This window comes from Lathamus discolor, chromosome 4, assembly GCF_037157495.1.
Source record: "Lathamus discolor isolate bLatDis1 chromosome 4, bLatDis1.hap1, whole genome shotgun sequence".
Classification (NCBI taxonomy): Eukaryota; Metazoa; Chordata; class Aves; order Psittaciformes; family Psittacidae; genus Lathamus; species Lathamus discolor.
This window is the reverse complement of record NC_088887.1, coordinates 58,378,457-58,389,820: the sequence shown is the minus strand read 5'-3', so window position 1 is coordinate 58,389,820 and position 11,364 is coordinate 58,378,457. Positions and strand designations below refer to the sequence as shown.

The window sequence follows — 11,364 nt, the reverse complement described above, 5'->3', positions numbered from 1 at the left end:
GTGTAGGAGAGCGGTTAGGCTGGACACACAGCTATCACACAGCAATGGCAGCACAGTGGGAGGGGGGATGAGATGGTGGGTGGAGGAGTTGCTCCTGCCACGGGTGGAGAGTACTGACTGTGTGCCCCCTCGCCACTCCCCTCCACTCTCAGCCTGCGGGGCTGAGCAGGCAACGCTCTCGTGCCTGGAAAGCCTGTCAAGAATGTGAAAGCCCCTCCTTGCTCGTCTGAGCTGCAGAATCCCACACAACGGTCAGGCTGTTTGCAGGCACTTCATTTCTGACTGAGAAACAGGTCTTTCCTCCACCTCTAGACTAGGGACTTGTTTAGACTACATGGGCTATGATCTTTTTTATCTATGTATTTAGTTATCGTAACTTCAAAACCAGAATTTTGTCCCTAAAAGCCTTTACAGGGGATGTTGGAAAACCAGTTTTTGCTCTGAAAAGACAGATAATGAAACCAGGACAAAGCCTGGTTTGCTGTCCAGCTCTAACCAGTTCTGTGTGGAAACCAAGTTTAAATCTTAAGTATTAGATCAATTTGAGTCCAGACCCCAGGTAGCTCCTGCTCTGCTGTATGTTTTACAGACATGAAATCCTAATCACTATCATTAATGCGCTGGAAAAACTTGCTCTGAGTTTACTGTAGCTCATGTTCTGCCTATGGCAATGCACATGATTACTGGTTGACCATGTGTGATGCTCCACAACTGTAAGTTGCAGAAACATCTCTTAGAGCCATTGCAATGTTCATGCTATGTAACAGCTGCATCACCATTAAAAACCATATAGCATCTCCTTCTGTGGCAGAACTTTTATTTGGAGGGAAATTATAACTTTTGCATTTACATGGCACAAATTATATACAGTACACTTTCCATGATAAGAATTATGATGCTGTTCACAGAAAGGTATCAAATTTGAGATAAATAATGCATAAGCTAAAATATACAAACGAGGGGTGGAGGTGAAACTATTGGCCATTTTTATTATCTATAGAAGAATTTCAAGGAATAATGTTAATTCAATGTTCAAAAATCTTTAACAAACTTCTAGTAAAGTTAATTGAAATATTTATAATACTATTCAGTTGTTGCACAGTATTTCCAATATACAATCAAGAAGATGCACAGAACACAACACTTAATATGAAAAAACCTATTGCACCCACAACTTAAAAGGTTTCACTGCCTTTTGGATGCTGCACTACCATATTTATATAAACATTTACAACACTTCAGTAAACACAAAGGTTCTAAATGTAGTGCAGCATTACAAGGGGCCACTTTCAGCTCTTAAAATAAATGTTAAATGCCCACATACTGTGCCATTTATTCTAAGCTGATGGTTTAAGCTGTGACCCTTAATTCCTATTGTGAGTAGCAAACACACTTTCTCCATGTTCAGAAGATTACCATCCCCTCTGACTATTTAGTTTATATTCCGAGACCTAAACTGTCCTTGGCTTCATTGTCATTTTGGCGTTTTGCCTCAGTGCTTGTGACAACTACCCCTTATTTTTCTCTTTTAATGTCCTGTTAAGTAGTCCTGTGTAGAATCTGAAGCAAAAGAATCCGCATCTTCATTATCAGAATCATCACTACTGTCATCAGCCGCTGGCTCTCCCGTCAGTGCTATCCGAGCATAATCATCAGTGTCTATAGACTTGCAGAAGTGAATGGCATACTTCAGTTTTTCCTCCAATACTTGCTTACAGGAATACCTGGGCAGCTTCAGGAGAAAGAAGCAAGTGTATGACTCAGGAAGGAAGTGGTCTGGAGGATTGTATTTATCCAATACCTGTTGAAAACAAAAAGCAAAATAGTTTTGATACACTGTCCAAACCACAAATAAATATCAAAACTGAGATTTTTTTTAACAGCATGTTAGATTTGTGATTCAGATGCTGAACTTTCTTAAAAGAACAATGAAAAGACCAAATCCATTTTCTCTACACTGAGTAAATAAATAAAACCTGGCATATATGAGCTTCTTTGATTATGACTGTGTGGTTGGGAACAATCTAAAAGAGATTCTATTACTTCAGCAAATACCAAAATATGATTTGAAGATTGTGGGGGATTTTAATTTAGCTGAAATGATTAACTGAGCCAAATCAAATGCTAAACAAATGGCAGCAAAAACAGTTGATGACAGTGGAAAGCTATCAAAATCCAGAGAAGCAAATGGTTGGGAAATGAACATCCAGTTGCCCAAGTCAACAGAGAAAAGTATTTATATACATTATAGGTCCCTGTTGCACTGTGAAATCTACAATGTAATGTGGCATAAACATTTTCAGGAAATCAGCCTGTTCTCGCTGTGTTATGCTATTAGTTCTCCACTCCCAGCTTTTTAAAATAAAATTCCCACAGGCCCATCCCATATGCATCACCTGAATAACAAAGTCCCTCCCTCTGAAGTCTGCAATAGTCCTGGGCAGCCTTGTCCTGCCCCACACAAAACGAAGGAAGAGAGATCGCTCTGTATTGGAGAAGGATTCCATCACTTCCCAGAACCACTGTATCAAGGAAGCAGTTGGCTCGATGCCTTTGTAAGTTGCTACAGATTTCAGAAGGTGAAGTGGAATATCTGGGCTTCCACATACCTGAAAAATAAAATGTTGTGATCAGCTACAAAATTCTGAACAAACCAACTACAGGTGATTTGTTCCCTCTATCCTTTAAAATATTCGATCAGCTTTTACATCGACAAAATGAACATTCAAATATTTTCAGTGCTGTGTACAGTCTCCTATTACAATAACACTAAATACAAATCTCATCAGGGGACAAGAACAAACCTTCTTTCATTTCCCTGAATTACAAAGAATTAAACATTTTCCTTGGGATGAAGATCTCCAGTTTACCTCCTAGGTCCACGCTTTGTGGGGTTAACAAATGGTAATTCAGAAATAATGCACTACATCGCTGCTCAGCTACATCAAAATCATAGAATCACAGAATCAATTAGGTTGGAAAAGATCTGTAAGATCATCAAGTCCAACCTTTACCCCAGGAGTGCCAAGGCACTGAACACTTCCAGGAACAGTGATTCTACCACTTCCCTGGGCAGCCTATTCCAATGCCTGACCTCCCTTTCGGTGAAGAAATTTTTCCTAATATCCAATCTAAACTTCCCCTGGTGCAGCTTGAGGCTGTTACCTCTTGTCCTATCACTTGTTACATGGGAGAAGAGACCAGCCACCTTCTTGCTCCATCCCCCTTTCAGGTAGCTCTGGAAAGCGATAACGTGCCCCCTGTGCCTTCTCTTCTCCAGACTAAGCAACCCTCACAATCTTATTAATACCAAGAGAGCAAGTAAACATTTTCTAGTCTATCCTTGGACAAAATTACAGGGTGATCACTGTAAACAATACATAATGGGGGGGTGGGGGGAACGGGGGTTGCTCGATTAGTAAGATGTAAGTGAAGAATCTCACTCCAAATTAGCCTGACAGAGGTAGCAAAACAGAAATTGTTACCATAGTTTCCAGTTCATATCCTGTAAAGAGTGAAAGCAGAGGAACTGGAACAACACGGGCCATCCCCTCACGAACTGCTGCAACTTGTTCATCAAATTCGTGAAGCCTGCAGAGACACACTTTTCAGTGTTTCTGTGAATGCCATTTCTAGCAATTATTTCCAGCAATTACTGTGCTATCAAGGAAACTTCATCCATTCTCCTCAAGTCTCCAGCTAGATGCTAACGAATGTTAATAAGCATTTATCACACTAGATAGTTGACTATCTGGTTTTTACACCAACTCATTGCACAACAAGCTCAATATGGAGAGATATCTCCAAATGTTTAGGATATTTTACTTCCAGTATTATTTGTGTGCTGTGCCTGGCAAGAACAAACCCCATATGGCCTGGCAAGAAGTGCCCCGTATGGAAACAAGATGTTCTTGGGAACAGAATAGCTGTGTTTTGAAATTCTGACCCCAAACATTCCCAACCCTAGATAGAGATTATGTTAAAAGAAAAATTTGTCTGAACTACAGCATGATGTTCTGAGGGGACAGTAGTATTTCAAGGCAGACATAGACAAGTCTTCTAATGTTAGAAGACTCTGCTGCTTCTGTTGCCACTCATGATTTGTGGCTTGCTTTTTGTTTTCTTGTGAAATCATTTCTGACATGTTTTACAGAGCTTTCGAGAGCAGAGATCTGCATCATTGACAAATCCTGTCCTTAGGCTTGTCATCATCAAAATAAACCAAGATGTCAGGACAAACTTGGTCTTTTGCACCCACTTTTCCACACGGATTCTATTCAGATGATAGTTTGTATTTTTTCCTCAAAGGCTTCATATAATTAAAAAAAATATAATTCTAAGCAGTTAAATGTTTCTCCTTAAGGCCTTTTAATTGTAAAATGCTTTAGAATTGCTCATGTCCTTGAAGGAAATTTCTCATGTCCTTTGAAGATAGCCAGAACTGGCAAGAGAAGAAAATCATTTCTTCAAAGGAACATAGCATTTTACTAAATTTAGTACTAAATCTAGAGCTCTCTTCACAAAGAACTTAATGATCAGGCCCATTACTTTATTGTAAAGAACTAGATGGAGGGGGCATTTCTTGACCTGACTGGCTCCACCTCCAGCTGGCTCACAAAACTGCTGTCAGGAAAGCTATTCAAATTTAGAGTGGCATCTGCTAGTTTATTGTTTCCTAAAATTAAGTTTAATCTTTGGATAGATTAAAATAAATAAGAAAATCAGTGCTGTAATCATATGAAAATATTAAAATACTTGTATACAAGACATTAAAGTACTTAAAAGTGTGAACTTATTTTTTGAACAAAAAAGCTTATTTATGTCAATAATTTAAATGACGTATTCAACAAACCTGTAGTTTATTGCCAGCCTCACATATTCAGCTCTGTTATCCAGTGTAATATGGGTGTACTTGGAACTCAACTGAATATCTTGACCACTTGCATTAGGCACCGTGAATGGGAGGCTCATAGCTTCAAACTCTTCTGAAGTAGCTTCGTTGTCTCGAATGTACATAAGGCCAGGAATAAAATCTTTATCAACCTTTTGAAAATAACAAGCCCGAGTTAAAGTCAGTTTACTAGCACTATACATCATCTTTCATACCAAAAGCATCTCTTTCATACCAAAGGCATCCTGTCTCATCTACCAAAAGCACTGTCCAATCTCTGACCACAACTGATCTAACTTAATTTCAAAGACATAAAATGGCTTAGTATTTTACATAAAATTTCATTATACTCTGATGTGAGAGGGTGCATGTGTTATAGATTTCAATCCTTTGGGGGGAGCTTTTGCCAAGAAACTGCATTACACAAGAAAATAGATTTAAAGCTTAAAAACATAATAATCTCTACAAAGTCCAATGCTTGTTTTGTTACAAAAGGCATCCCTTTACTGACAAACAAATGACTGTGCTTTTACAGTAAATACATTTCTTCATAACAGCATTTGACAAGAAACCCCTCTTCATAATGAAGACCTAACTCTTACTCCACATTTACTGAGCTCAGTAAACAGAAATTGAAAGTCTGATGTCTTCGGTACGTAGGCACAAACTCTTTTCATTAGTAGTCTGAACTCATTTTCTTTTACTTCGAAACTGTGTAAGCGTGTGCACCTAATCAGTTACTGCATCTTGGCACAACAGACAGCAACAGCTACAGAAAGGTCTACTGGAAAGTTGGAGTGGGACTACAAACATTTGACTAGTTAAATCCATGAGAGGATTTGCGAATGTTCTAGAATTCAAGTAGCTTATTTAACTACTTTCTAATTACTTAAATTTACAGTTTTAATAATGAGTACAAGTCATTCCTGTATAACTGGCTCAAAATGTAAAAAGCCAGTCAAAATGCAAGCATATAGAAACCAGGGAAGCAAATCACTGGGGAAAAATTTATGTTAGAGTCTGCTTGTCTTCTGTACATCACATTGTACTCAGGAACTTCACACTTACCTCACTGAGATCAGCAATTGTTAAGTTCATTCCTGCAAGCTGTTTCCACACTGGCTCAGCCAGGTTGAGGCTCAGAGGGCTGCCAGTCCGGATAGCAATGCCCAAAAGTACACCTGTAAGTTTAAACATAGTTTTTTTAAATGTTTGCTGTTAGATTCCCAATATTCTGAATATATGATATAATGCAAGTAGAATGTTACAGTGTTGCCAAGAAATTACCAAGAAAACGAAACATGTTCATATGCAAGAGTGACTTTGCAGCAGGATTTAACAGGAAACAATCTCTGTTTGCTCCAGATTCATCTCTTCCATTTGGTGTCACAATTAACAGAGGGGTCAGCCCATTCTGAAGCTCCTCGCACATTTCTGCTATTGATTCACTATAACCTCCACCGCAATCATCCACAGATTCACCTTGGAGAAGAAAAAAGGCTCAAAATTAAACGTTCTTTCAAAAATAAATTACATATTGAAATAAATCATATTTCTTTCTACAGGGGTGACTGAACAAACAAAAGTTTACTAAAAGCTACACTGTCATACCTGTTCATATAAAAAAAACCTTTGTTTTGCTTTTGATTTGGATGTTTCCAATTTATTGTACATCGATTTAGAAGATTATACAGCATGTCAGAGCGTCAAAACACTGTTTTACCAGTGTATAACTAGCATTTTTGCCTTATACACTAACCAGAATAAGAAGGGGGGCAGAAATCAAAGGAAGGGGAATCAAAGCAAGAGATTCCTAAATGACATGTTAAACCAGATGTATTTTACATGACTTATATACAGTAGATAGAACAGCTCATCAATCTAAAATATTTTTCATCAAAAAACTCAAAGTGATATGTGAATTGTAAAAACATACCCTACCAGTAAAACTGGCTAGCCAGGATTATTTACCAATTCAGACAGCCGAAAAGCAGGTTTAGGTTTTGCAGAATGTTTGTTGTAAGCAGAACAGTTGCTCCTGGAATTTGGGGAGAATTACAGACATTTCCACTAATCCAATAATTCCACTAATAACATCATTTTAAAAGGCTTTTTTACTTTCTAACATTTCAAGCACCTTCCTCTGCCTACACACATACACTGTTTTCCTATATCCCTTCCTTTCTTCAGGTCTTCCAAAAAATTAAACCTGAACAGAACTGTAAAGTTAAGTGCAAAATAGTTGGAGAGTAAAGAATCCTCTTACCAACAAACTTGACTTTCCAAACACGATGAGGAAGCAGAAGGCTGTCAGGGCTAAAGGAACTCATTTTAGCACACATCTGTCCAAACACTGACTTTGTACCATCAGGCCCAGCCAGTCCTCCTTTACTCCTGGAACGTTTTACCTGTTGAGTAAGGACATTGTAAAAGTTGCTGTAAGAAGATATTTCAGCTGGCATCACTGTGCAGATTAGACTGTAAGATTAATGCTTATAAAATACTAATGCGTTCAGTGAAACATTTGCAGAAGTCCACAGTGTATCTTGTGATACATACAAAAGAACAACCAAATTTCAAATTCAACATTACAGTATTTTTCAGTATCCATCCCTAGAAAGAGGTATCAAAGACTCCTATTACATCCCAATCCTCTTCAGGAGAACGAAAGGACTTTAAATCTCAGGCTGTTAGCAAGCCCAGAACTATTTCAGAATCACAGGATAGTTAAGGTTGGAAGCTATGTCTGGAGGCCATCTGACCCAACTCTCCTTCTCAAGCAGGGCCAACTAGAGCCAGCTGCCCAAGACCATGTGAAGATGGCTTTCAAGTATCTCCAACGATAGAGTCCAAAGCCTCCCTGGGCAGCCTGTGCCAGCGCCTGGCTGCCCTCACAGTGAGAAAGTGTTTCCTGATGGTCAGAAACCCTCCCATGTCTCAGTTTGCCACATTGCCTAGGATCCTGCTGCTGGGCACCACTGAGCAAAGCCTGGCTCCATCTTCTCTGTACCCCTCCCATCAAGTATTCAAACATATGCATTAATGCAATGCCCCCTGAGCTTTCTCTTCTCCAGCTGAAGAGTCCCAACTCTCAGCTTCTCCTCACAGGAGAGATGCTTCAGTGCCTTTGACATCTTTTTGGCCTTTCCCTGCACCCTCTCTTGTATGTTCATATCTCTTGTACTTAGGAGCCCAGTACTGGACCCAACACCCCAGGTGTGTCCTCACTAGTGCCGAGTAGAGGGGAAGGATCACTTCCCTTGACCACAACGGCAATTATTTTTTTTTTTTTTTAATGAAACAAAAAAACTTTGGAGGTTGATTCAGCCTTAGTAATTTTAATGTACTGTTACAGCTGGAAAAACAATAGATGTGCTCATTGCAGCTAGACAGAATGACTCTCACTAGTTCAGTTGACAATGCCATGGGCTTTCTTTCCTAGAAAATGAATTTTACATTCCCACAACCACTGACACTTTATCATTATTTCAAACAGTTCACTGTTTATTTGTCTCTACTCAGCATTATATCTGTTCACCTTTAAAGAAAAATGGAAAGACCAAGGGGTATCAATGATAAAATCTGTTGATAAAGCTTTCTTCCCTCGTTCTGAAGAAGCAGCCAATGCCATGGTAAATTCAGTTTTTCTGGACTGCAATCCACATAGGTAATGCATCCTGTCTCTCACACATTCAACTGTCAAATCTGAGTAAATTTTCCATGCATAAAACAGATTAGAAGTGGTTGCACTGGCCAGAAAATTGAATAGATATTATTCTTATATTCATTGATGATAACACTTTAATAAGACTCTATGAGACTTACTAGAAATCTCTAAAAATGAGTAAGTTCTACCAAAATACACATACACAGAGTAACATTTTACTCTGCTTAGGCACTTACAGAAAAAATGGTTTTAAGATTTTATGAAGACTCATAAGAAACAGCATACAAGGAAAATCCCATGGATTTCGTTGCAAGAGATGCACACTAAGTGGCTAAGGATACAAAAAGCATTTCAACAGTATAGAGAGGAAAGAAATGGAAAGTAAACAGAAAGCTGGAGAAACACAGGATTTTCTTCCCTCCTCTTCATGTTCTGCAGTTTATATTCTTAATCTCCCCTGTCTGCAAAGGAACTCCTACGGTGCATGCAGTTCAGCAGTTTCCATGGGACTGTTCATTCACAAATAAATCAGGCTCATCTCACTAATCTGTGTTTGGTCTTACTGCAAGCTACGGTGCATCTCAAAAATCAAGCTGTTCTGGTGCTTTGGATAAAACATCCACCAGATTTCTTTCAGGTTTTACTGAAAAGCTGACACACTCAAGTTCTCCCCCGGTATAAGACGTTCTGTATCAGTGCAAGCTGGTTTTAATTCAATGGATCTCTAAGAAATTTGTATGCCCAAGAAGTTTTAAGTTGAGAACTCACTGTCTTCTCTTAAAAAGAGGAAAGTATGAGTAGAAGGTCTATGAAAGCAGTAGTTAATTCACTGTTTTTTCAAACCTCAGACCTAAAATAGAAATTAATCAAGTGACAACAAAAAGACAAGCAATCCAGCCTGAACTGAATAGGCTGGCATGCACATTTGCTATTACACATTTAATTCAGTATTCATTTACTAGCAACACAAAATTTTCATTTAATCTGATCATTTAGATGCAGGAATGGTTACAATTTGACATTTAACAAAGCAATGTAAGAACGCTATGAAGGATTATTGTATTTCTGCCAGCACTTTAATATACTGCTTGCTGACAAAGACAGATGCCCATATTAAAATTTATTTGTTTAGCAGCAAAAACACTTTACTGAAAAACGGCAAAAATTCATACAAATATATTTAGGCCATGATTACCACACAGGTATTTTAGCTTTTTATTGTACAAGCCTGGAACACAGCATCTTGCTCATGTTTCCAAATCATCCCTTTTAGAGGCACAATAAGTATCCTGTGAAATCTATTTGGCTGACTAGGCTGAACAGGGTCAGATATAACCCTAATCTAATACATGCCTTATTAAACACAGATTATGCAGTATCTCAAGCTTTTTAAAATACAGTTGCAGCCTTCTTGCTGATGAGATAAATTTGTAGCACAAAATACGTTCATACATTGATTGGAACCCAAGAGGGATTTTCATAAAACAGTCTGCCATCAGAAGATACCAGCTTGTGGAAAATCGAATTTTCCTGACCAAAGAGAAATGCAGCAGCTTAAAAGCAGCATACAGTGAAGGGTGGAATAACGAAATTCAAGAACTTTTTCCAGTGAATAATCACTTATTGTGAGCAGAAACATTGCAACAAAGGGGGAGAGACAATCAAATTAATCTATGATCTCATTAAATCATTGTGAAATGATGAAGACCAAATTTAAGTTCTTTCTCTGAATCTGAAGAACAAAACTTTGTATTTGCCTCAAGCAGACTAAGACTACCCACTGAAATACTGGCCATTCAGTGGAACTCCCTCCAACCCAGGAACTTGGGAGAAATTTAGTACATAAAGCCATGCACTTAGAGATTAATAATGAAGTTTTCAAAAAGATGACAGCTTATGAGCTGGAAACAGCTAAGAAAGATAAATATGTATTGTTAACAGAGAAAACAAGTCTATGAAGAAAAACAGAACTCAAGGATATCTCATAAAATCAATCTCCAGAAGAGGAAGTATCACTGTGATAATTGCAAAAGCACAGGCACCATCTCACCTGTACCTTGAAGTTCCACTTATCTATGCTCAGACTGAAATGCTAAACAGAAAAATACAGTATAAAAAGATGAGGGGTAGAGAAAGACTATTCTACACAAGCAGACAAAAATAGCGTAGCCTGATCAGTGTAGGAAAATGAAGACTTTCATTGAATAAGCATTCTTTAAAGGCACATTTGATAAGGCAGAAGACAGTAATCAGGACAGAAGAATGTGATTTAAAGTGAAGTACGACACTCACAAAAGAACAAATAATTCATTCATTGATATGCTGTGCCTACTTTAAGATCATATAATTTTTAACCATCATGACAGTGAGATTTCTGTAACCCAAATTTAATAAGGAGTCCTAGTAAGTGGGAAAAAAATATTCTTAAAATAGGATTTTGTATTTTCATATGTATGACATTCCTCCCATTAGAGCAGACAACATTAAGACCAGGAGATCCTTTGCAATATTACATTCCCGAAAGCAGACATCCTCCTTAATAACTGAAATTTGTTCCCCTTGTAAAAGGGGGAAATTCTTTTCAACTGCTGTAATAATCTTGTCCATCTAAAAGCAAAGATATGATTTAACATCATTACGAATGTGTCTGCTTATAGGTCATAACACACTGCCTGATACCACATGAGCTACACTGCTACTTAAACACTAGGCAACTCAAAATGCCTAGGTGCCATTTTGGAACATTTCACTTAATGAATATTCCCCAAAAGTAACACAGATAAAACTGCATCAAGTTCGTTTTCTT

The 11,364-nt window shown here is 38.1% G+C and overlaps 1 protein-coding gene across 6 annotated transcripts in view; it reads right to left on the bottom strand.

Annotated features, from left to right (window-relative positions):
• Window positions 1-800: 800 nt before the first annotated feature.
• Window positions 801-11,364, bottom strand: part of HERC2 (HECT and RLD domain containing E3 ubiquitin protein ligase 2) — a 107,012-nt gene continuing 96,448 nt past the window's right edge. For all 6 annotated transcript variants that reach the window (XM_065677614.1, XM_065677615.1, XM_065677612.1 and 3 more), the window contains 7 exons: window positions 7,158-7,299; window positions 6,179-6,373; window positions 5,960-6,072; window positions 4,853-5,043; window positions 3,486-3,591; window positions 2,397-2,609; window positions 801-1,801 (listed from right to left, as the gene is read on the bottom strand). In XM_065677614.1, coding sequence (XP_065533686.1) covers window positions 1,529-1,801; window positions 2,397-2,609; window positions 3,486-3,591; window positions 4,853-5,043; window positions 5,960-6,072; window positions 6,179-6,373; window positions 7,158-7,299 — 1,233 coding nt within the window. In that variant the 3' untranslated portion in view covers window positions 801-1,528. The remainder of the gene's footprint in view (window positions 1,802-2,396; window positions 2,610-3,485; window positions 3,592-4,852; window positions 5,044-5,959; window positions 6,073-6,178; window positions 6,374-7,157; window positions 7,300-11,364) is intronic.